Source organism: Brachyistius frenatus, unplaced genomic scaffold (assembly GCF_029030835.1).
Source record: "Brachyistius frenatus isolate BFR_SWC_R1_liver_20210118 unplaced genomic scaffold, ASM2903083v1 Contig_45, whole genome shotgun sequence".
NCBI lineage: Eukaryota > Metazoa > Chordata > Actinopteri > Embiotocidae > Brachyistius > Brachyistius frenatus.
Window position 1 is genome coordinate 1149163 of NW_027210644.1, and position 25586 is coordinate 1174748.

The 25586-nt window shown below is 44.7% G+C and overlaps 1 protein-coding gene and 1 long non-coding RNA gene across 2 annotated transcripts; both read left to right on the forward strand.

Annotated features, from left to right (window-relative positions):
* Positions 1-778: 778 nt before the first annotated feature.
* On the forward strand, positions 779-17100 carry nucks1a (nuclear casein kinase and cyclin-dependent kinase substrate 1a). Its single transcript, XM_069703238.1, has 8 exons — positions 779-1082; positions 5483-5532; positions 7623-7713; positions 10458-10504; positions 10667-10819; positions 14790-14939; positions 15342-15494; positions 16368-17100. The coding sequence occupies exons 1-8, from the start codon at positions 1066-1068 to the stop codon at positions 16643-16645; spliced, it is 939 nt and encodes a 312-aa protein (XP_069559339.1). The 5' UTR covers positions 779-1065; the 3' UTR covers positions 16646-17100.
* A 4402-nt stretch (positions 17101-21502) lies between these two features.
* LOC138623575 (uncharacterized) lies at positions 21503-24312 on the forward strand. The gene is made up of 3 exons (XR_011311085.1): positions 21503-21850; positions 23114-23192; positions 23715-24312. It is a non-coding gene; the product is annotated as an uncharacterized lncRNA (long non-coding RNA).
* Positions 24313-25586: the final 1274 nt, after the last annotated feature.

A 25586-nucleotide genomic window follows, 5' to 3' on the forward strand; every position in this document is an offset into this window, starting at 1 on the left:
TCTGAACATTTTCAGACAAACTCCTGTTCATCCTGTACCAAAGTGGAGCAGTGTAAGACAAGTAGAAAACCCAGAGTCATGAAGCATGGCCTGAATACATGTTGACCCATTCAGATGAGCCTAAAACACGGGGTTATCCTGCGTTAGTGTGTGGGACTGAACATGGGGTGTGGAGGTGGCAAAATTGGGATAAAATCTGTTTTGCATAAACATTGGGGGGGAATTTGGTGGGGATTGTAGATATGGATTGTTATCACAATGTCACAATTTAAATATAGGCCTAAAAGTATGAAATGTATAGCCAGCTAAAATAGGAAATGCATAACCTTTAACTTAAGTGTTATAGACTTTAATGTAGATACAACTACCACCTGCATCTCATGCTGCAGCAGTCTGCCAGGTGAGGGGAGGTTCGTCTCAGGAATAGCACAGTCATTATGATTACTGAAATACCCTCTGTCATTATATATACATGATGTTTGTGCACGTTGTAACCTATAATTGCAATGTTGCTTTATGGTCTTTTGGGACCAACACTGAATTGAATGTTTGCATCCAACCTGAGGGCCTCTTTTTGTTTTCTTAACAGTGCCATTTCAACCGAGCTTGGTAACGGAGGCGGGGAACGATGATAAAAAAAAAAGTGCTCTGACGAGCAGCTCGACTGTCCAATGAAAAGGATATTCTTCGTTCAAATCAGCCAATGGCAGCTGCGTGGCGCCGCGCAGCTCCTCTCAGGGCTCCGTAGGGGCGGTGCTTGTCGGCGGGGACCCACCCCTCAAGGCCGCGGGGTTTGGTTGCACACAGGCTGCAGTTTCAGTTTGTTTTATTCACCATTTTGAGTAGCTGAAGGTAAAAAAATAAGAATATTTGCGTTTGGAGGACAAGTCGCCGCCCGTACTTTTGTTTTCACGCTCTAGCTCGGACGGCGGAGTTGCGCGTCAACCTCCCTCCCCTCGGTGTTTTGCAGAGCGGGAATATATATTTCTTTCTCCCTGTGCTTTTTTTTTTTTTTCTCTTCTCCCCCCTTTCTTACATCCTTAACCTCTACAGTATTCCTGCAAAATGTCAAGACCAGTGAGGTAGGTGTGCTAAATCTGTCGTCCGCTCTCCCCAAGTTTAATAACGACAAACCGCGCTTGTGTCCAAGCGGCGCAAGATTGAACATTGCACGTCTCCACCATGTTGTATTTTATGTGCTGGGAATGTGTTTTATTTCATGAAAAAATAATGGGAAACGCGTGCGTGCGTGTGTGTGTGTGTGTGTGTTTGCCTTCCTCTTGTGTGCACCCTCTCTTTTCTAACATGGATCCCAGCGGTGTGGACTTGTTCGCCATGTCTTGTGAAGAAGAGACGTGCAAAAAAAAAAAAAAAAAAGCCCCACCGCCGCGTCGTGTCTTATCATGCTTCTTCTTTTTTTTTTTTTTTTTTTTTAACGGATCCGTGATGTGCATTGTTGGCTGCTCCGCAGGCCAAGCGGGAAATTAGTCGGTGTGATTTTTTTTTATTTTTTTTTTTAAGTAGCTACGTTTTACGGCTCACTTAAAACAGGCCTGATAACATTTTTTTTTTTTTCTTTCCCTCTCTTGACTGAGAATGAGAATATGGCTACCCATTCATCCAGGGGAGGCTCCAAAACGCTGATTCCCCCACTCCTCCTCCTCCTCCTCCTCCTCCTCCCTCAAAAAAAAAAAAAAAAAAAAAAAAACCCGACCGGAGGAGGTGGTTGTCGGTCTCGGGATTTGATCTTGTTACCGCGCAGACTAGGCAATGGGCTGTCGGTGTTCATGTCGCCATTATATCGCATTCAAGCGGTTTTTTTTTTCGCACTTTGAGAACAATAGACAGTCGTGCGTTAAGTGTGAAAAATGTCGTTGTTGGTATGGAGGGGGGGGGGGGGGAGGAAAAGGAGGGAGGGAGGAGGAGCAGGGAAGAAGCGGGTCTACATTTTCAGCGCTGGCTGTAAATTACCGCTGGTGGCTGATGTCAGAGGAAGGCGGAGAGCTCCAAAAGTCGTCACCCCTCTCTCTCTCCCTTCCTCCTCCTCCTCCTCCTGCCCCCCCCAGTGCAAGATCACCGCTGTGATTAGGACGCACGGGGTGTCTCCGAGCTCTTTTAATCCAAATTAAAATGCCCTTTAGTTTGATTAGAAGTCCTATTATGCCGACAAAAAAAATCCGATGGACGCTCGATTCACGAAATCTCGCGGTTTCTCGTGGCGTCCTAAATGGAGCGTGTGACTGAGCTGTTGCTTCATTCTTCACTTGAAAATGCGGCGCACATTGTCTAGACTTGGCTGAAATCTTTAGACACGGTGTGGAAAATTAGCAGGAAAAAACAACAACAACAACAAAAAAACATCACTCTTATATCACTGATAATACCATGTCATTTTGGATCTTCTACTCGTAAAAGAACAACCATCTCCTGTAGATTTTTTTTTTTTTTTTTTTTTTAAACAAATTGAATTCTTCAGGCTTTTTACGACCCTGGACGTGTGACGGACAGGCAACATGAAAATGGGAATCATTTACCGACAAATATTTTGCATCAAAACTTAATTCGTGGCTGTAATTTTGCGACAGTTGCTAAAACGAAAAAAAAAAGCCTTGAATAGATTTGTGTCGGCTTATTCGCCATACAAAAATAAAGATTGATTAAACACCATTCAGCGATAATAATTTAGCAGGCACTTGGTGCATTTACTAAACCAGCGGGGACGCTGTTGCTCGCTTATTACCAACTTTACTACGTCCAAACTACATGAGCTACTCGCGAGCCTGATGGCCTTGCTGTTCGCCTTCTGGTCTGTGTGTTTTCCTGGAGATCGTTGTCTTTGTAATGTTTGTGCCCTTTGTCATAAAACACCGGCCGACTGGGGACACAAACAGTCAACTTTGTCATTAGGAGTTGTGACGTGTTGTCCATTTGACTTGTACGCGATGTGATTGGTTAATGCCTTTTGTCGTAGTTACAAAAATCTGAAATGGGAAATGTTTGGCGTTATAATTTGATCAATTATTTGCATTTTTTTTTTTTTTTTCTGTTTTGTACTTGGAATTGGGATTAATTCAGTAAAAAAAAGGGGTGTGTGTCTGGCTCAATCTGGTTGGAACTGATAGGCGTGACCTGACTGCACCACAGGCCTGTTGGTCAAACGGACACGTCTCCCAAAACACCGTCTTTTTGAAGCTTATTTTATAGTTAATGACGGGATTATTTTTCGTAAGGACGGCCGCAGCGCCAATCTGAAAGAGGGAATTTAGCGAAAGACGTACAGAAAACGTGTGAAAAAAAATTGTATTGACTGAGAATAATAATGAGAGAAGTTGAATGGGAGTCTGCGGAGCCGGAGGCCTTTTTTGGAGCCACCCTCTAGCGGCGGTCGGGGGTATTGCAGTTTCACGCACTTCAGCACCGGCCTCATTTTCTGAGCCACAAACTACATCCGCTTTTACATACAGATTGACTGTACTGACCACTGGGGTTCGTGTAGTCATGCAGTGCAGAGGGAGGGGGGGGGGGTATTTCAATTTAATACAATGTCCCCCAAACACCCCATACGCAGAATATCGGTAGATCCTACAATTTACTGACGCTCCCCGAAGGCCTCGCAGGCTACCAGTCGACGCTCGTCGTGCGGACGTGCACGGAGAAGCATCTCGTCACCACTCGGTTGCTGCAGCATGGACGACTCAAGACGAACACTTTTATGTAGGAGCAGCCGTGAATTTTTTTTTTTTTTTTTTCTTTTGACGCACCAGTAATACATTTCATGTGTTCCCTCACCTACTCACTCCACCAGCTCACCTTTTGCCAGTTAGCCCGCACACAGCAGTCCCAATAGTGGCGCCTAAAAGCATTAAGAAGGCCTAAACGGGCAAGTCCGCACCCTTCGACAGAGCCGCTCACGACCCTTTCTGTCCTTACCTCGTAGCTACAGACACAAGTTGGTTTACAGTCTCACTCGCCCACGGACAGCTCATCTGCCGGCACTCAAACACGCCGGAGTCCCGACCGCCGTCCGCCTTTTTCATTCATTTCCCCCAAAATCTGGAAATGCGCCTGCGATTCCCTCACCAGTCAAATCGTGCTGCATTCAGGGGAGGTTGAAAATTGGTTGATGAGGTGTTCAGAAGCCATATTCCGAACCCGAGGCTTCGTAAAGGCCGTCCACGAACCAAATGGGTGGCGCCGCTCCCGGTTGCCGCAAGAAGTTAGCCGCGGGCTTGTCTTCATCCCGAGAATCTGGGCTCGACGGGGGCAAACTTAATGAAACGCAATAATCGAGTCTGGTAAGTCTCTGCTGATCTTGGCCAATATTTTAAGCCAGTAATCGAAAGACTGGACCCTCGCTGGTTGGATAGTCCCAACTAGCGAATCAATCTCCCACGTTATGACTAGCATTGGCAGTTTCACACATCGCTCCCTCCACAGTTTGGAGCCTCGATATAATATAATCCAACGGGTCGGGAAAATAGATCTCGCCGTCTCTAGTGCACCCAAGATGTGAATGGTAATGTGTGGAAAGCTCATCGGAGGTTGCAGTTCGAGGCTTCTAATGGGGTCGGCGTACGTCCGCTCCCGCTGTTGCAATCGAAGCGCTTGTAAAAGTTTATGCCGCCATTTCTCCCCTCTCACCACACACACACACACACACACACACACACACACACACACACACACACACACACACACACACACACACACACACACACACACACACACACACACGCGCGCACACATACACGCAGCATTGTATTTAACCTGGTTAAGACCCACAGACACCATGTTTGTTTTCTAGGCAGCTCTTGTAGATAATATGGGATGCCAGCTGCTGGGGATTTTTTTTGTTTTTTTTTTTTTTGTGGCACTTCACTCATTTAGAAAATGCAGCTTAAATTTCATTATTCATAGTCATTTTTTTCACTTTTTGATGTTGGACGTTTACATTTTTGGTACGTTTATCTTTTAAACTTTTTTTTTTTTAATCTGCTAAAAAGGCGAGCTATGTTAAGAAGAAGAAAAAAAACTACCTCGCCTTAAAGAGTCGTGCGGGGGTTGATTTATTTATTTATTTTTTTCTCAGTGGTTTTAACTTGTACCGGTGCTGAGCTTCTTGTCAGCCCTGCTGCGCAGCTTTTTGAACGTGTGCGTTACCTGAACTATAGTCAGCTGCTGTCACCTGAGGCTTCCCCCCATTCACTTTGCTAAATTAGCCCCGGAAATTGTAGAAGGTAGACGAGTGTCCGGTTCGGTGTGCCCCCTTAGCGGGAGGCGGCTCGTGACTTCACCAACCAAATCAAATGTCCAGACATTCATACGCAGCTGACCCGTCGCGCCCCGTCAACTTGCTGGACATGACGTATGATAGCTGTGTTGCCTACTCCGCATCCCGCGAGTTTACGTAGCCTATTTTCAGGTGAAAGAAAGCGCTGGAGGAACTCTATAATCTTAACGCGGCGTGTCTTTTTCTTCACAGGAACAGGAAAGTGGTGAACTACTCGCAATTCAACGAGTCTGACGACGCAGGTAAGAGAGGCTCTAGATGTGTTTCAGTATCTGTGGATCATTTTGGAGGGCAGCATTGATTAAAAAAAAAAACCCTATTTGATTGATATTAAACATCATGATATCAATATAAAGCATTTCTTGGAAATCAACTGAGAAATGGTAAGTGGATACAATATTTAGGCCGACACAGCAGAATAAATGCATGACAGAACCAAGTAAAGGCGCGTTCACACCAAGTCAGGCAATACTGGACCTGGCGTCTTTCTACGGCCGTTTACCTTCTAACATTTGACCGACAGCATCTGTTCACATTTAACATCATGGATTTGGTTGCGGAGACGCACCTTCCTGCCACGAAACAGCTGCTATTCCTCATTCGGGTGTACGCGTGTTATAAAACTGTTATCGGGCTCATACTGCCGTAGTGGCATAACATTAACAGAAGAAAGAAACCATCTCCAGTCACAACTATTTGTATGACAATTAATTGTCAACTAAAACTTAATGACCGTGACAACCCCGACCAATCGTGTAAAGCCAGCAACCCGGCCGGACGTCCACGGGCAGACGCTGTTCTCACGACTGGCCAAAACACAGCGTGGCATGTTGCACGTTGCACTCGCTTCATTTTGGACTTGTGGCCCAGTTTAAAATCCGCCATGATAAGGGTTACAACTTGACGGCAGCCACGGGGACCTTTTGCTTTTGCAGTGCCGCGCCCGCACCGCCGCGGGACGGGGCCTGATGTGTTGTGATGCAGCCTCAAATCATCAACTTTGCAAAAAAAAAAAATCACCTAAAAATCCAACGATGCCAGTGCTGCTCAATGATGTGCAACATTGTTCACAGTGGTATAATAACAAAATAAAGTAAACAGCGACACCGTGCGATTCATTGACGTTGCGGTGTTTCAGCAGTATTGGCACAATATAAGTTCCGCACCTATAAAACGTGTAAAAAATCCACAAACGACACGTTAATATCCGGGAACATTTCAGAACATATATTGTGTTTCGAGGTATGTATTTTCTTGATTCTCGTTGTTCTGGGTTTTGTACCCTCGCGGTCGAAATGCGCTCATTGTAAGTCGCTTTGGATAAAAGCGTCGGCTCAATGAAATGTAATGTAACGTCGTGGCATTATCGGTCATTCGGCTTAATAAGTTCAGTTCATAATTGATCCCAGTTAGGAAGCCATCAATCAGCATCTGGAGGCCGCCGGCGAGACCTTCATTCCAGTTTTTGTTCATTAGCACATTATATCTGACGCTATTAAGCACAAGTAATGGATTAATACATTATGTTGGGCAAATCCGGTCTGCCGTCAGCACAACCGATGTCTCCGGGGACGTAGTTGTAGTTGATATGGCTTTTCACTCGGCTAATTCATGGATTGGTTACCATTTGTCCAGATATTCCTGGTCGTCAGACAATGACTCAAAACGATTTTTTTTTTTTCGTCGTTACCTGACTTTTCCTTCGAGACCATGAGGACGGACTGGATTTGGATAAATATTCAAGGTTCCAAGAGGATGACTCTTAACATTCACCACCAAAGATGATGCCGCTGGTGACGCCCTTACTTTCTTGAAGCACCGCCAAGCGGCAACCAGCAGCGACGTCACCCATTGGTTTGTGAACGGCCTTTATGACGCCGCGAGTATCGGAATTTGCCCGGCGCCGTCTTGCTGCCACCTGGTGGTATTACAGCTTAAGGCACTTCCTCATCGTCCTCATTTTTTTCAGAGCCGGAAGCTTCTTCCACTTTCATATACGGTCTGTGAGGGAGGTCACCCACCGAGCGAAATATCTCAACACCTACTTGATGAATTGGCATCAAATTTGACTTCTTTTTTTTTTTTTTTTTGTAGCTGCATCATCCGAGTCCAAAATATCAATATATCCAACACCATGACTTGAATAGTTGTTCCTGAACCTCGCATCTTATTACATGCACATTACTTCTTATTTAGTTTCAGTTTAGTCATAAAAAAAAATAGGCCATTGCTGGATGTTTTTTAAGACGGGTGTACTTCTGTCCTCCCTCCCCTGCATGTGGTGTGAGTGAAAGACTCAAATCTTGTTCTCTCTCTCTCTCTCTCTCTGTAGATGAGTATGGTGATGACAAGCCTAAGAAGGTACGCACAGCAGCCCCCCGTGAGCCCAAGCACAAGCGCTCAAAGAACTCACAGGAGGACAGGTGAGCTCCCGGTGGATGTTGGTTAGGACTGGTTGTCCGACGGCTTGAAGCACCGATTCAATTTCTTTTGATACATTGTTTTAAAAAAAAAAATAAATCCTCTCCGATGAATATTAAGATTGTAACCTTGATAATATCCGTGTGATTTTTTTTTTTAAATTTATTATTTATTTTTTTATAATAAGCTATATGACATATTAATGAAATAAGCAGGCGACGCTATTGCAGAGCACTTCCACTGTGGAACAGCAGTAACAGTCTTGACAGTCAGGATTTCAATTTATTTCGGATTTATATTATATTATATATATATACACCTCAGCAACATATCACATCGGCTTGAGGATGAGGCTTTCAATATCATAGAGCTGCAAGCGAACGGCGGAGGGTTGGGTGGAGGCGGCAGGGACTGGTTGTACGTTCATATATCTGCTTGTACTGAATGCAGGCAAAGGTGAGTCACATCTGAGCCACTTCAAAGCATTAGACAATTTATTTACTTGGAAAACACCTTGTATGTATGTCATTTTGATGAGTTTTTAGGAGTTTAATCAATTCCAGGACATAGAATTTGATGTTATCCTATCTTTTTGAATGCACATCACATTTAGTCTTCCAACAGTTTTTTTTTTTTTTTTTTTTAAACCATAATACTTGGATGCATAAAGGAGCATTGTCAGGTCCGAGGATCCGACAGCAGCTTCTCCGTTATCGGTGGAAGTGGAACCCAGCCGAGGCAGAAATGCACAGTCAGCGCCACGTTATATAGCAGGGCAGGTGCAACCAGGCTGACGGGTTAAAACCTTGGGAGGACGGCAGCCTTTTATGAGGTAGAGAGACGAGGAAATGGGTAGTTGATCAGACAGGGCAGGACTGCAAGGTGAGCTGGAGGAGCCTAAAGAACAAGAAGCTCAGCTGCGGGGGGGGGGGGGGGGGCTGCACTGGACTCACGATGGGTCTAACTCGTATCACTAATATCATTTCTCTTAAATCTTAATCAGGGTGTAGTGTGAATACCAGAAGCCATAATGACAGAGGTAAACCCAGTCATATTGGAATATTCATGTTGTTGTTGTTGTTGTTGTTGTTGGGGGTGTCTCATCAGAGTATTGATTATACTATAAACCAATAGCACTACTGCTTATTAGTGCCAGTGCTTTCCTTTGATGATTGATTGATTTAATCAACTCTGCAAAATTCAATCGGCCGTCATTTGTGACTATTCACACTTCTCCTTAATGGCTGTGCAATATTATTTGATCTTGTTGGGAACTGACACACTCTGCTTCATGCAGCAGAAAGCTCGGGGCGTAATCAATAGTTGCCGCATCCTGTGCAGCGCATCATAGAGGGGGACAACTGATGACCCGTCGTGGACGTCTCCCAGCGTGCCAAAAGAAAAGAAAAGAAAAAAAGAGCACACTTCGAATTAGTTTCACCATCGCTCGCCTTGTACGCGTTTTGATGTCGACCAATAGGAACACAGAAGCACTTCGGTCACCGACGACTTGACGTGACAAGTATGACGGACATTCCTGCAGTCGGCTTGTTGATTGCATTCAGTCGAGGCATCCCGACTGCTGCGCGATAATCATCAGCGTGCCGCCACGTTACAGATGAAGAAATCTCAGACGAACACGCGCGCCGACTCACACAAGAATTGACCTCACAGAGTTTGGAGGAAAAATGTGATCGTTTACTTTCGGCTTGTCAAAAATGGAAGCAAAAACAAGAGGTTTGCCAAAATTGGTCCTTTTTTGTATAATTAACGGCAGGCAAACCGAAAGTGCTTCCCAGTGACCGAATGAGGTTGAAACGGTGAACGTAAAACCGACCGTCCCGGAGCTTTTCAACACAACTTTTAAGACCCGTCCTTGGGTGTCAGATTTGTGTCGCATGTCGTGAGCTTGACAAAACATCCGCGCGAGCAAATTCTACAATTTCACTTGCACAGATATCAGCTGCTGCTTGCTCGGTAGAAGTCCTGCTGCACACGTTTAATGACCAAGTGCTGTACAGGCAGCTGTGAGCGAGAAACGTAGCACAGGGCGAGGCCAAAAAAAGAAATGTCCACTGCGCCTCTAGAACTAAGCAGCGAGTGCACTAAGCAGCGAGTGCACTAAGCAGCGGCTCTCGTGTGATCACACCTTCGCAACCTCAGTGAACCTCGATTGACAGAGTCTGTCGGGACAACAGGCGGACAATTTGGCCACCGGTGAGGCAAAAAGTACTGTAGTTTTGAAAGAAGGGCGGGAGAAATGAGAGGAATAGAAAGAAGGAGAACATGAAATCATGAATCGGGTCTTAACGGTACATTTAAAAAGACTAACGGGAAAAGAAATTGCAGGGACTTCCGAGTTCCACTCATTAGTAATCACGTGAAACGAGTCGTTGGAGAGATGTTGCAGAGGAGTTCAGGTGACGTAGAGTAGAGCTCCATTCTCGGGAGTTGTAGAAAACAGGAGAATTGAATATATCAGTAGAGCAGCTGTCCTGATCCACTTTATCAAAAAGGTTGTTGTTAACGCACCTAAAAACTGCGCTCTCTTAAATTAAACACACAAAAAGAAGACGCCACACCAAACAGTCCTCAGTACATATCCCCGTTACTTGCCAGAGTAATAAGTTGTCAATGCAATGCAGATGAAATCTGTCCTGATGATGATCTCCAGGCTGCTCTTCGTCTTGATACTAAAGGCTGGGTTTTTTTGTTGTTTTTTTTTTTTTTCTTTTCTTCCCCCCAGTGAGGACTCTGACGAAAAGGTCTCCAAATCCAAAAACGACTCTGCAGGTAAGTTGTTGTCCGATTTAAAAAAATAAATAAATAAAAAAAAACATTTTTAGATGAGGGGTTGTTGGCTCAGACACTCCGTGGAAACAGCAGGAGTTTGATTAGAGCGCACCGGACGCTGGAGAGCCGACTCACTGACTTCCCTCTGTGTCGCTGCTGCAGATGACTTCGGCAGCGACGAGGAAGGAAACGAATTTGGAGAGGAGGAGGATGAAGATGGAGGAAGCGACTATGAAGAAAAAAAAGGGAAAAAGGGAAAGAAAGCCAAGGTGGAGAAGCCCAGCAAGCGGGGGCTGAAGAGAAAACGGGCAGCAGGTAATTCCAGAGTCCCTTCTGGTTTTGTTTTTTTATGGAGACATCAAATCTGCTTTTTTTTATATATATATATATATATTTTTTTAAAGGGTGTTTATCACAACTTATGGAATGTACTGTACATGCTGCTTTTGATCTATCTACTTTGTCCCGTGGTAGGTGGAACGCAATTGTCGTCATGTGTTTATGGGACTCCCGTTCAATCCGACGCCAACACATGATTTAAAGGTCTTACACGGGGTTGAGTTATTTTTCAATTGGAATTGAAATTTTGCTCAAATTGGATGAATTAAACCTGGCCTGTTGAAGATAGTTGTAGTTATTCATAACAAGTGCAGTTACACATGAACAGAATCCGATAAAGTCGATCTTGTTGTCAAGGAGTGACCCCGGCTGCTTCTGTTCAATAGCATTCAATCATAAACAACTAAACAACAAACGAAAAGCAATGTTTCTGCCCAACAGCAACTAACAGATGACCACTGTTTTAATAATGGGAAACTGCAGGTGTGTTTTCATTCATGGCATGAATACACGCAGTCATATCAGACGGTAATATCTCACTGATGACTCCCGGTGATATTTTTGCTCGCTGGCAAAGCTAACGTTTGCTTCGGAGCGTGACGGGAGAGACTTGCTTATGTGAAGAGTGAAAGTAAAAAAAAAAATTGTTTAAATAAACCTGGGGCTGTTCGAAAGAAGTGAGCTCATCTCTGCAAGCTAAAGGCTTCATTAGCTGCTACCGGCATCACAAGTCTACCAGCGTTGCGGGAGCGCGGTGAAAACAGCCGTCTCCCAACCTCTCAAGACTGAGCTGGCCATTATTTGAGACACTGTTTATTTTGTGACCGTGACTCTGGTTGGTTTAACTCTCTTTTAATGGCCTTTATTTAATCATTATTCAGCCTGACGTTACACTTTGACCAGCGTCTCTCCGTACAAAAGAAAACGGGTTGTCTCTTTGGAGAACGGTGCTGAAAGCATTTCCATTAAACAAATGAAATATTTACATATTAAAGGGACAGAAACGTATTGAAACATACTCTTACTTCATTTGAAGATTGATACCAGGCCTGGAGTCGTTACTGGTTGCCTGGCAACTGGTCCTGGACACACACAAAAAAAAAAAAAAAGTAGCCCAAAGCTTAACGCCTGATAAAATCTGTTTTACACTTACAGTGTACATAGAGTGTCAACTAAATGAGCTGGTAGGTGGGCTTTTTTTTAAAAAAAAATTCTCTTATTTTTATTTTTTTAAACTATGAGCTGGAGCCGAGCTGTCGACTGCAGCTTCACCTTTCCCGCACAGATGTGAGCGTGGTATTCAAATTCTCATAAGCAAGCAAAAATAAAGAAACGACTCGGGTGACAAACACTTGGTTAGAATATACGACTTTTACCGTAGAGAGGAGGTGTGGTTGAAATAGAAATTGGTATTAATGAGGTCAACTTTCAGCTTTTGTTGAAGCATTCCCCTAATATGTTGGACCTAGTAACACAAGGCAAAACTTCCTGGCTATCAATTCGTGGCACCTGCAGGATGAACCTCTGAACAGGTACGATGGCTACCCACCTTCCAAGAAGACGGGGCTCGTGAAGTCTAGCTTTGTTGGACGAAAAGGAATAAATCCTCCTGACTCCTCTCTGACGGAAATGGTGTCCCATAGCCATCTCCAGGTTTTTAATCTTAATGCAAAGTGATTAAACGGCATCTAAACTGCTTCAACGATTCTTGCCCTCATAAATCAAGGGAAACAAGATTTGTTTCTAAAAAAAAAAAAAAAAAGAAAGCCCGATTTCACTCTTGTTTTAATGTCATTTTGGATTGAAGTCAACTTCTACATCAAACCAAATTCTTGGGTATTAATAGTATTGCACTCTATTTTTTTTAATTTTTTTTTACAGCACAAGTTTCAAACATGCATCCGTTTTGTCTTTCCACTGTTCAGGAACAGTTTTAGGTCGTACGGATGTTTTGTTGAGGTTAAACGACAGCTGTTGATGTCGAGCGGCACCCCAAGTCAAATCTGCACAGGGAACATGGGAGCGTGTCATCTGCATGTGGACGGAAAATAACAGTCGCGCGTGGAATACGTTATACCGTTTATATGAAAAGAATAACTACGATTGGTCCGAGGAAAGAACCGTGCGGAACTCCCTCTGCAACGAGAGGACGGGGCGGAACATTACCGATCGTGACACGCTTGAACCAGGTGGAGACGCAAAGAAAATGGCTGTCGTAAAAGCAGCGGCGGTCGACCTGTTTTTAAAGCTTTTTTTGTTTAACCAATAAAGTGAGACCGTGTTGTTAATAACCAATGACGTAGCACGAAAGAGTGCCGTGTTGCTGATTTGAATATGCGGATAACTGCGATTTCAACTCTCCACTGACAACTAACTCGAGCGCGTTTGCGGGACAGGATAGTTTTGAGATTATGTAGATAGGCGGAGTCTATGGCCAATACGTTTATGCGGCTGATTTGAAATCACACACAACAACAACAAACAAAACAAAAAAAACTGCCTTTTGTATTCGTGCCTCATTTACGTGAATAATTAACCTCTCCGGGCACGACGCGAGTTGGCTTTCAGCGATTGCGGTGGAAGCGGCCGCGTGGGCCTTCCGGATGTCCTACATAACACAAGACGGCTCGCCTGCGGTACTCCGCCGTGCCTTTTCAACACGCGCCGTGGTTATGCATGTTTTATTTAACGACTTTTGGAAACCTCCGCTGTGTTTCTTTGTAGCCTGTGAATAGTCTCCCACCTCCTGGTTTAACGGGGCTGCCAGCAGGCGGAAATGTTGCCCTGTTGCCCAACCCCCCGAAAACCCTGATGAACTCTTCATAGAATGTTTTTGTTTTTCTTTCCTTTTTTTTTTTTTTATTTTTTTTTTCAAATCTATATTTGGGCATGCAAATGATCCTTTGCGCAAAGCAGCTGAAGTTCAAAAAAAGAATATGACCGTAGCGCTGGCTTTATCCACTGGTGAGGGGGGGGGGGGGCGTTTCTTTGAAAGACTTAACGCTGACCGTCGGCTTTTTCAGACGAGTCGTTTGGCCAATCGGAACGAAGTGGAAAGCCCCTTTAGGGAGTTTGTAATAGGCGGAGCAGACAAGTTAGTCTCCAACCATTTTGGATAATCAATCGGTCTTTGAGAGTCATTTACCGAATACAAATGGCACTTACGTGGAGCGCGTTAACAAAGATGATTTTCTGCCTTCACATAAATGAATACGGTGGGTTTGTTGGCAGTTGTGTTGAAGAGTGAGGACTTGACCGTTTGCGGCGGTGCGGGCTGATTTCCAAGAGCGTAATCTGCCTGGCTGGCGTCTACCGTCAGCCTGTGAGGTGTTTGGGGAACATCGGTAAATTGTAGCTACAGAAAATAACCTAGGTTTACTATTTCTCCTCCCCCTCCCCACCCCCCACAACACTACATGAATACACGAGTCCCTTACACATCAGTCGCTGGTCGCTGCACTAACCACCTCAAGCTTATTCTCAACAATGAGCCCCTCTTGTGTTTCGGTTCTTGACACCACGGTTCATTCGTCAAGGTCGTCCGCGCTCACCGAAATGTCACGCGCACGAGTTCGTTCTTGTGTCGCAAACAAACGCGTCTTGCGGGATCATCGTGTGTGTTAAATCCCCCACAAATATGGGGAAAAGCCTCATTTTCATTTTTACGCTGGCAGGCCAGTGGAAAGTTGGCCCTTTTTTTTTTGGTGGTGGGGGGGGGGGGGGGGGTTAAGTTGAACGCTGCCACGCTTTGGTAATATTCCGACGCGCTCTACTTTCACACACGAGAAGCTGATCTGGAAAGGATTGACGCGGAGGGGATGCTCCACGTCAACGACCGTTAACGGTGTGCCGGTAAATGGTTTGAGCGGGCGGCGCCGCATAAAAGATGACTCTTTCCTTGTTTGTATTGTTTTGTTTGTTTACCGTCTCGGGTTTCCTCCTGTAGATGACAGTGACGACGACAGGGAAGTGAGTCGAAAGCGTACGGTGCGCCAGGCGGCTTCCAAGGCCGTGTCCAAACAGAGAGAGATCCTGCTGGGGGACGGGGGCAGCGAGGACGAGGAGCACGAAGACCAAGAGGAGTCCTACCTGGACCGTATGTACAACACACAGCACCCCCTCCCGCCCCCCTCCCCTAAGCTAAGAAGAAAGCCTAAAATCATTTGCACGTTGTCACCATTGAAGGACGTTTTAAGAGTTGCGGTTTCAGAACTGGAGGATCCTCCCCGGAAGGGACTCTGTGGGCAGATGCTCCTTATTAAATTGAAAAAAAAACAAAAAACAAAGATGTATACCGACCGACGTGCGAATTAATCACACGAACGGGAAAAAAAAAACAAAAAAAAAAACAGCCCGAGTGTGTAAAGACCTTTTTTTTTTTTTTTTTTTTTTACCCCCGATGCTAGAATGGCTTTAAACCGCTCGCTCCGCGTTCGGATCCGACCGGCCTCTTGTGTTCTGTACGAGATCATTCACGCGAACCCGTTTCCGTCTGCAGCCGACGAGTCCGGCAGCGACGAGGACTTCACGGTGGAGGACGACGACGACAGCGACTACGGGCGCTCCAAGAAGAGAGGCAAGAAGGTGATCCGACGGGGACGGCCGGACAAGAAGGAGAAGAAAAGCCCGAAACCCCGACTAAAGGCCACAGGTGAGCTCGTCCAATCAGAGCGCGGCCGAGCTCCGCCGCGCCTTTTTTTTTTTGTTGTTGGTTTTTTTGCGCGCGACGATACGAAATGACCGCGCCGAGACGGGAGGACACGAAGCTCGTATCGGTTTCTGCGGTCAAAACCAAAAGAGAATGCTTGCGAGTGGATTTCGATTTGCTTCTGCCGTTTCACAATTGGAAGTCCCTTACGGGGTAATTACAGGTCACGAGCAGAGACGACGACGCCTCTGGTGAGGACGGCGAGTTAGTTGACTCGTGTCCAAATAAGACGCCTCGTCACCTTTTTCGTTTCTCCACCGCCAATTCGTCACCCTCACCGTCTTCCACAAATGAATTCAAATTTTTCGCAGTCGGATTTTGATGTTTTATGAAATGTTTGGGGGGCGGGGCTAGAATACTGGGCCAATCAGCAACTTTCTGCAATTCACCTTCAACCAAATCAGTTTGGTGTGACGTGGGTCGGGTCGGAAGTGAGTTTATGAAGTTCTCATCGCGGGGCGGCCTGTCGGAGGAATAATTCAACATTCGGGGGGGAGGGGGGAATGACCCGCGTCGTCGTGGAGACGGGGGGGGGGTCGTTCAGCAGAAAGGCTGGAAAACGCTCGACGATCTCCCTTCCGAGCGCCGACCTCTTTTTCCTTTGAATTAATCCCGAGGACGAGCGTCGGTTTCGCTTTTTTTTTTCCCCCTGAACGACGTACGAATCGACACGGGGGGGCTTCGCGACGTGCAGCGTGCCGGGCCGGTTAGTCCCGACGGGGAGCGAGGCGTGAGCTCTTTTGGGCCGACGAAGTCGCCGGGAGAAGGATTAAAGTGAGAGTTTCCTGTGTGTTTCCCCCCCCCCCCACCCCGTAGTGACCCCCAGCCCGATGAAAGGGAAGGGCAAGGGGCGCCCCAGCGCCAAGACCGTGGAGAAGAGCTCACCCAAAGAGGAGGAGGAAGAGGAGGACCCCGAGAGCCCCCTGGAGGAGGAGGAGGAGGAGGCCGAGAAGAAGGAGACCTCCCCCGCCCCCAAGACGACGAAGGAGGCCGCGGGGGGAGGAGGAGGAGCAGCAGCAGCGGGAGACGAGGAGGAGGAGGACGAGGAGGAGGAGGACGGCTCAGAAGAAGAGGCGCCCTCTGGAGAAGACTAGAAGATGGTACCCGTTCGAAGCCCATCCTCCCCGCTCGCTCGCTCTCTCTCTCTCTCTCTCTCTCTCTCTCTCTCTCTCAATGGTTTTTGTTTTCTTTTGTTGCTCTGCGTTTAGAATCGTTCTGTTTTTACTCCCCCCCTCCCCCTCTCCCCCCTCTCTCCCCCTTCCCACGGGTGGCCTGGCTCAACGGTTCGGACATGGTGTGTTTTTGTTGTTGTTGTTGTTGTTGCTGTTGTGTCCCCACCTCCCCCTCCCTCCCTCCCTCCCTCCCGTCGAGGCGTCCTGAAAAGAAGTGTGTATTTCCAGCAGCCTCCGTCGTCCTTTCGCTCTCTCTCCGTTCTTTTTTACGACAACGGTGTGAAAATCGTCGGCGCTGGTGAGCGTCCGTCCCGAGCGCCTACCCCTCACTAGTGTGGGGTTTTTTTTTTGGGGGGGGGGGAGACCCGTTTCGGGCGATCCGACCCGACGGGCTCTTTCGCCGATAGCGCTTGTATTTCCAAAGCGCTGCGTCGGCGCGCCGCTTTCGGGTACTTTTATGGTTTTGTAAAGACAGCGTTGGAAAGTGGTGTTAAAAAAAAAAAAAACCGGGTTTTTGCGTTTGGTTTTTTTTTTTTTTTTTTTTTTGTTCTTCCGTTAAAGCAGCGTCTTTTTAATGTTACTTTACCGACCGCGCTGCTGATTTCGATCACCCTGAAACGCCGTTATTTGAAAAAGCGTTTTTTTTGGTTTGTTTGTTTGTTTGTTGTTGTTTTTTCTTCTTCTTCTTCTTCTTCCCGCTCGCAGCTGCTGCTTCGTAGATCACTCGGCGGCGCGAGACTGGCGTCGGGAGGTTTTGCCTCGCGCCGCACCGCCACCGTCGACACGTTTTGAAGACCGCACGGCGTGTGTTTTTATAGACATGTTTAAACATGGATGTTTGTCGGGGTACTTCCTGTTTGTTTTTGTTTTTTTGTTTTGTTTTTCTCTCTCTCTCTCTCTCTCTCTCTCTCTCGGCACATTAGCTGCCTTTGTGAAAACGGTTTTGGTTTTTGTACGTCAGGCTTTCTAATGATGCGCCGTGCTTGTCCCCACTCCTCTCAAACGCGCACGCACACACACACACACACACACACACACACACACACACACACACACACACACACACTTTGCCGCATGGCTCTAGCATCTCCTCACCATTCAACCCCTTGTGCCAGGCTCCCCCTAAATCCTTTTTTGTTTTGTTTTGTTTTCTTTTTCTTTTTTTTTTTTGTTATTAAGAACTGCAAGAACAGATGTTTTTTTTGTTGTTGTTGTTTTGTTTGTTTTTTTTGTTTGTTTTTTTTTCTTCCCTTTTGAGAGTTAAGAAATGAATGTTGTTTTTTGTTGTTGTTTTTTTTTTCCTGTTGGTTCATTGTTCTAATTCTCTATTCAGATTTTTTTTGTAATGTTTGTTTTTTAAGAAAAGAAATAAAATGTATCTTGATTTTAAAGAAAACCAGTTGACCCTATCCAATCTGTTCTGCCTGATGGTTGGACCAGACATCGCTCCTTTTACTCTTAACTCCCCGTCCGTTCGTTCATTCTCTTCGTCTTCACCTTGCCCTCCCCCCAACCCCCACCTAGCCCCTCACACACACACACACACACACACACACAGTCCCACTCCCACTCTCAATGGTTACTGTTGGTATCCATCTGTATTTGTTTCTGCGAGGCTTTCTTTTGGCCACATTAGTCGTTCACGTGTCGATGCGTCCGGGTTTCTACAGCACCGCTGCTCGGAGTAGATTCAAAGCGGGCAGCTCGGTTTGCATCCGGCGTCCATTCGTCTTGTTAATGCCTTAATTTCCACCGAGTTGAGTTTCAGCACCGGCTCTCGACCACCATCACTGGAGCCCCCCCGCCCCCGCCCCCCCCTAACCCCCCGAGAATGTAACCTGTCCTCACGTTTTAGGTCTTTGCTACAAGCGGCAAATCAGGCTTCAAAATAAAAGTCAACAATTTGTATGATCAGCAGACCATCCGAAGCCATAAACGATCTCAGAACTAGTAACTTGGAGATCAGTCGCAGCACTTGTGAAATTATCCTTTTTTTTTTTTTTTTTTTTTGCGATAACGTAGTGTTTGATGTCAAAGCAAAAAAAAAAAAAAGTTGCTATTGTGATCTTGGGAACGTCGTTTTCATTATGAGTCGTCCCAAGGCTGCAATAGAAATCAGTCCTGGATGCGTACGGGACACACTTGAACCCAGTCGTTGGTTCAGAAGCACATTCGATTGTTTTTCCGACCGTCCTGTTAGCAGGTTAGTGTGTTTTTCTACGTTCAGGTTCTGAATTGGCACCCAATCCTTGCTGTCATTTTAAGACGATTGGATATGAATAAGAACATAAAACAGGAAAGAAGAAGAAAAAAAAAAAAAAAAGAAGAAGAAGAAGTTTGTTTATACCAACCTAAAGCTCTAAGAGCTGTTGGCAGTAGGATCCAGATACTGTTGCAGTTCACAGCACTGAGGGCTTGAAATGAGGTTCCTCTCCATCTTACCACGGGAGGCACATGGCACAAGGCTGTGAATTTCTCCTCTCTCATCCGTTCTACGACTTCTTCTGTTGTACCGTTTCTGACGTTTTTTTTTTGTTTTTTTTTTCTTTTTCTATCTTCCTTTCAGTTGTACTGGCAACATAAATGTAAGCCGAGTTGTAATTCCTACAGGAGACCCAAGTGGACAAAAGCTTTTGTCGGTAGCGTGGAAAAGGAACGCTGAACTCTTGAATCTTTTTGCATGTTGTGGAAAAGTACGAAGCGATGATGATGATGATGATGATGATGCTGATAATGGCAATATTGTGGTCTTACAAAAAACAACAAAAAAAACAACAAAAAAAGTATTAACAATGATGATGTTGATAATGTTTTGGTTTCCCAGCTTCTAATAAAGGCAACCTACTTTTTATACAGATTAACTACGTGTTTTGTGGCGTTGAGCTCTGTGTGGGTGGTGACTGGCGGAAGATCATGTGCCGGAGGTTCCGGTGTGGTACTGAACGGCGGTACTAGGTGCCTACCACTCGGGGGCGCTGTGTGCAGCAGCAGCAGCACAATGACGCTGCTGGCCCTGATCGGTAACAAGACCGTTTCATCCAAAATTTGCAGAGCTTTGCTTAACTATTATACCTCTTTGTGTGTGTGTGTGTGGGGGGGGGGGTGCTCCCCACACACACACACACACACATTGTACACCCCACACCCTCCTCCCTCTTTAGAGATGTTCAACTCAGAAGCCCCCAAAGCTACTCTTTAATGTCAAAATATGTGATTTTTAATTTAATGTGAATGCACAATATAACAGACGATAGACAGACAGACAGACAGGCAGGCAGACAGACAGACAGATACTTTATTAATCCCCAAGGGGAAAGTTTTTCATAGAAAAAAAAAAAAAATACAGTAAAAAGTGATAAATACTACAATGCGGATACATCGAAGTGCTCAGCAGTGCAGGGAATAAGAGGCAGATCATGTTTTTGTTTTTTTTTTTTTTTAATTGTATTCATTGCACATAAACTATTTCAAATTTTTAGTGGCAGTGGGGTTTTTTTGTGGGTTTTTTTGTACTAGAAACGGAACTACTTGTAATGCGTGACCCACTCCCCCCCCTCCAACTCTGGCGTGTTTTAGCATCTTTCAACACCTTTTCTTTGGTATTTCGCTCGCAACTTTACTTGCTTCGCTTCACTCGTTCAGCGGCAGCCAAGCGGCAACTATCAGCGACGTCACCAACTGGTTCGTGAACTGCTGTCATTGAGCCTCCAGGTGGGATTGTAGGCCGTCGCCACCTTGCCAGATCGGAACGGTTTGGAGCCAGACGTGACCATATTTGGAGCAGGCAGCGGATCTGACTCGGGTCTGAACGGGGACCCCGAGGACACCATGTCCCACCCACCCATTGGCCGCACCGCTGCCCTGTCAATCAAAAAGACATGCCCCTAAAAAAACACTACTTTTTGAGGCCGTAATCTAATGAATTATGGGATTATTTTGAGATGGACTGCTAAAAAAAAAAAAAAAACCCCCCCCCCCCCCAAAAAAAAAAAAAAAAAAAAAAAAATGTAACGAATGACACCAAAATGACTCGTGGACATTTTTTTTTTTTTCTTCTTTTTTAAATTGAATGGGAGTCTATGGAGCCAGAGCCTTTTTTTTTTTGGAGGCAACCCCTAACGGCCTTCTGTGGTATTGCAGTTTAAGGCATTTCTGCATCAGCCTAATTTTTCAGACCTGGGAGCTACGGTCCACTTTTATATGCAGTCTGTGGTACCAGCACAGTTGGCACCAGCTTGAGACCAAACTAAAGCGGAAAAGGATCCGGTGGCCCGAACATGAATTCAAAGGAATGGGATGTTGCTGCTTTATGTGTGGTAACTGCTAAATTCTTAGCCATCGGCACGAGAGAGATCTTTAGGTTTACGTTGCGTTGTCCTGCTCTTAACGCAGCCTCAGCCTGATGATATTAAACATTGAAAGTAAAATATTGGTCAAATATAATGAATAAGGTTTGGATTTCAACATACTTTATTGGGTTTTTTTTTTGGCAGACTCCGATGTTTTAATAGTCACTTACCTCAACAGGCAAAAAAAAAACCAAACAAAAAAACATCAATTGCAGTTTAAAGATACATTTTTGGGTAATGGTTGATTCCTGTTACACACACCTGCATCCCACTATATCACCGAGTACTTTGACGGGTTTGAAATTACTGTCAACATTTAAAAAAAAATTTTTTTTTAAAAAGGATTAAAGGAGCAGTGTTGTAGGATTTAGCGGCATCTAGTGGTGAACGCCCCATCCGTTATGAATATTAGACCTCAGTTCCTGCCGTAAATCTCCCTCCATCCACCCTGCACACCGAAACGTTCACTTTCACAGGTAGCGCAGCCTGTTTTACAACCGTCTCTTGAGGAGAGGATTGATTAATGCTTCACTTCACGTCAGGATGTCGGACATCCATATTAAACACGGTCGAAGTTTCAAATAACGGGGTCAGCAAACATCAAATTAACTTATTTTAGAGAGAAAGCTTGAGACTTCAGACTTCTCTGAATAGAAAACGTACGCTGAGCTGAGGTCAACTCGTCACAGATTTTTTTTTTCCTGCGCTCCGTGTCCTCCGGTCGCGGCGTGCCCACGCAGGACAGACCGATGGTGCCAGGGGATATTATAACGCAACGGTCAGTTGGCAACAGGAAAAGAACATTTTACTTTTCTTACGTGTAAAAGTAAAATGTCAAAATGTATATTTGTTAAAACGTGTACACTCGTTTTTGTTGTTGTTGTTGTTGTTGTTGTTGAAGCGCCGGACCAGTTGTTCTGCACCTGCTGTTAGGTTGCGGCTCGTTTTTTGTTGTTGTTTTTTTTAAGGTTGTGTAACACTGTGGCAGCAAGTTTACATACGGCACTTAATAATAATCTAGATATTTGAACTGCTTTCATTTTATAAAGTCTACGAGAGAATCGTGTTATTTATTTATTTATTTACTTTAAAGGTTTGTCCGGATTACTCGCCGAAAGTGTTTTTCGATCACAACACGTTCCTGCAAACGTTTCCACAATAAAAGCCTTCTTAAGAGAAGAAGCATTTCGGTCTAGTGAAGCGGGCTTTTAATTTGAAAACACATAGACTAAATGTTGAGTCTGTATTCATGTGTAACGCAGTCATATTAAAACGGAAAACGGTAGCAGATGAAAAGGAGATCAAAATCGGATCGAGAGAGATGTTAACATTTTATTTCCCCACTCGGAGCAAGAAAGTGGCTGAGCCTCGCTCCAGTGTGCTCCAGCAGCACCACACCCATAATATACACCTATCAATAGTAAAATTATATATATATATAAAACATAAAATAAGAATAAATTATGTCGAACAACAATTGCAATTTGGCCAAACAAACGGCTAAATTGGCTTGTTTCAGCGGATTAGGGGCCAGTATAAGATGAATAAGGACTTTATTGGTCTCCAAATCATGCAAATTTGCTCTGGAGTCCCGATATTTAAAAAAAATAAAAATAGTCGACTCTGAAGTCCCTACTTTCACGTTGACGTGAAGTTCTTTGTACGGCAGAAATAGCCAATGCACATTGTTTGGACTATTTTATTTTTCAAACGTTTTAACAATTCAAGAGAACGTACAGAACATTAAACATCGGAGAACATTACACAACAAATTGAGAAAGAAAAATACACAAATAAATGATATATTAAGTCGATGAAATCAAGTAAATAAATAATTCCCACCCCCTCCCCACCCAAATAAAACAACAACAATTTGAATTAAATAAGATACACATTGTTAACCCAGTAGTGGTGTGTCTTAAGTGTGAAGGCATGAATGTGTGTGCCCTTTGAACTTCCTTTTCTACTACTCCTGTACCTACATCAGGGCTCCTTGGCACTTTTTTTTTTTTATTATTGCTGCTGTGTTTACATGAATCAGGCAAAGTCAAGGTCACAGTAGGACAGACGAGTGTCCGGAAACCAGCTGACAACATGGTCATTGCGCCTGGAAAAACAAAGTGAGTCATTTGAATTTTATTCATCACAATCTGCAGTCAAAATGTTCACGACATTGCTTTGTTTGCCTCCGTTCATATTTGTATAATTGTGTCATGTGTAAAAAAAATTATGAAAACTTGACTGTACATACTAAGCAAAAACGTATATGCACATTTAAAAACAACAAATGAAACCAATTAAATACTGGAACAATTTCATATATTGACATATATTTCTAGCCCATACAAAATATAAGTATAATAAAAAAAAATGTATACGCATTTCACATATAGGCTATCATTATTTATACATTACAAATTTTTTTTTTTTATAAATGCGTAATATACAAATTACACATACATTCATGTAATATTATTTACATAAATATGACATGTTACTGATTTTTAATATAAAAATGTAGTAGGCGTGTGCACGTAAGTTGAATATGTGTTACAAATACTGTAAATAAGCAACTAGAAAATGGACACGGGATTTAAACCTGCAAAATTGTGTCGCGTGCTCTTTCACTATCCTAAACTCAGGTTATTGCTCCCTGTGGGCCCGGGCCAGCCATGGGAGGACAGGAAGCTTTCCTTTACATCCCGCTTTCCCTGCTCTTCCTTAACTGCCTCCTCACCATGCATCCCAGAGGAGGAAAGAGGAAGGCTCTCTCGTCCGTAGCCATTTAATAAGCCGGAGCTGCCCCATCGCATCTCTGCCCAGCTTCATTGTTTCCCTGATTCACTGGGACTCTTGAGGGTGGCTCTGCAGGGAGTCTGTCATGTAAATGCTTGCAGCAGCAAACAACGCTGCGCTTCCTTTTCTGAGATGATTGCTATTTGCTGTCACCTGGCTGATATTAAAAATGAATAGCCCAGCTTTTTTTTTTTTTAAATGTTTATTTTTTATTTTAAACTATTGGAATACGTGAACAACTGGAAAACACGTGGAGTTGTACAAGTCATAAAGTTACTACTGCAAGGCTTTGTATGCAGTAAAATGTTGTTATGGGTAATGTGATCACAAGTAGACAGCTCCAAGTAGTTCTGTTCACACCGGGCATTATCGTGCTGCAAATGACCACTTGTAACTTGATATCATCCCGAACGCTATATGCAAGTTAACATGTACATCATGTAAATGAACACGTGAACACATACAGAAACAGGAGGACAGAGGACTCAAAGCAACAGGCCTTTAACATAATGAGACACCCTTGCTCAGTGGAGCCCCATTTTATTGCTCCGTCTATTATAAAATTCGAACCTGTTCACGTTTGTGAATATCGGAGCAGTCGAGTCTGTAATTTACAACATGAATCATCAGACTATCTTTACCTGCAAAGCGATCACAGTGAATTTAAGTACTTAGATAAGCACTTATCTCCCTTTGCTTATCTGTAATTCTTTTCTCTTGGAGGTCAACCAAACCCCGCCCAACCTCCTCAGCGCAGAGAAAGTGATGAACCAGCACTTATCAAGCCCTTCTTCTCCTGTGGTCCAGCTGCTGAGAACCAAACAGGTGGACTGACATTAGTGGGGGCGGCCTCCCCTTTTAGGTGATTGCACTACATTACATTTCATTTAGCTGACGCTTTTATCCAAAGCGACTTGCAATAAGTGCATTGCAACCATGAGGGTACAAAAACCCAGAACAACAGAAATCAAGAAAGTACCATTTTCTTCAAGAAAGCCAAACTACAAAGTGCTATCAGTAAGTGCCATGTTAAGCGCTACTAAAGTTCTACCTATTCAAGGTAAAAGTCGGAAGAGGTGTGTTTTTAGTTTGCGGCGGTCATCGGGGAGCTCAATTCCATCAGTTAGGAGCCAGAAAGTATTGCAGACTGTGGGAGAGTTAATCATCTCTCCCTGCAAGGATACCCTAACAGTCACTAATTTAAAGACGCCAACACCCGCTATCACGCGACCCAGGCGGGACATGAACCCACAATCCCCAGGGTTGCATCCATTGTTTTACTGTTTGCGGGTGGAGGTGGCAGAGGTGGAGCAGACTGCTTGCCGGTCTCAAGAGGGATGTGTTCTGGACATGATGAGACTGGACAGCGCCTACCTGCTCTCACGGGTGCGGGTGGGAGATCGGAGCCGCAACCAATTATTCAAGTATTACCTGATCTTATTCCCTCTCTACATTCAAACCCTGTTCGAAGGTCCATTTGCTTCTACTGACCCATTTACTGCTGAATATTAGTACGTGCAGGCTTTTCGCCCACGGTCCCTTGGAGTCGCGACTAAAGTTCCCGAGTAAGCCAGCAGCACTTTCACTCTCTAGCATATCTATCATTTTATTCAACCAGCTCGTGGCCGGGAAATAATCTTTCTGCATCGAACTCGTTCTCTTGGCTGTCGAAGCGGTCCGTGAACTCCGTGCTCCGACTGCGTGGCCTTTGCCCGACC

Bases quoted from the DNA above. Each gene is read 5' to 3' on its own strand.
- nucks1a (XM_069703238.1), top strand. The intron at 7,714-10,457 runs GTGAGCTCCCGG...TCTTCCCCCCAG, and splicing joins AAGAACTCACAGGAGGACAG to TGAGGACTCTGACGAAAAGG. The intron at 14,940-15,341 runs GTATGTACAACA...TTCCGTCTGCAG, and splicing joins AGAGGAGTCCTACCTGGACC to CCGACGAGTCCGGCAGCGAC.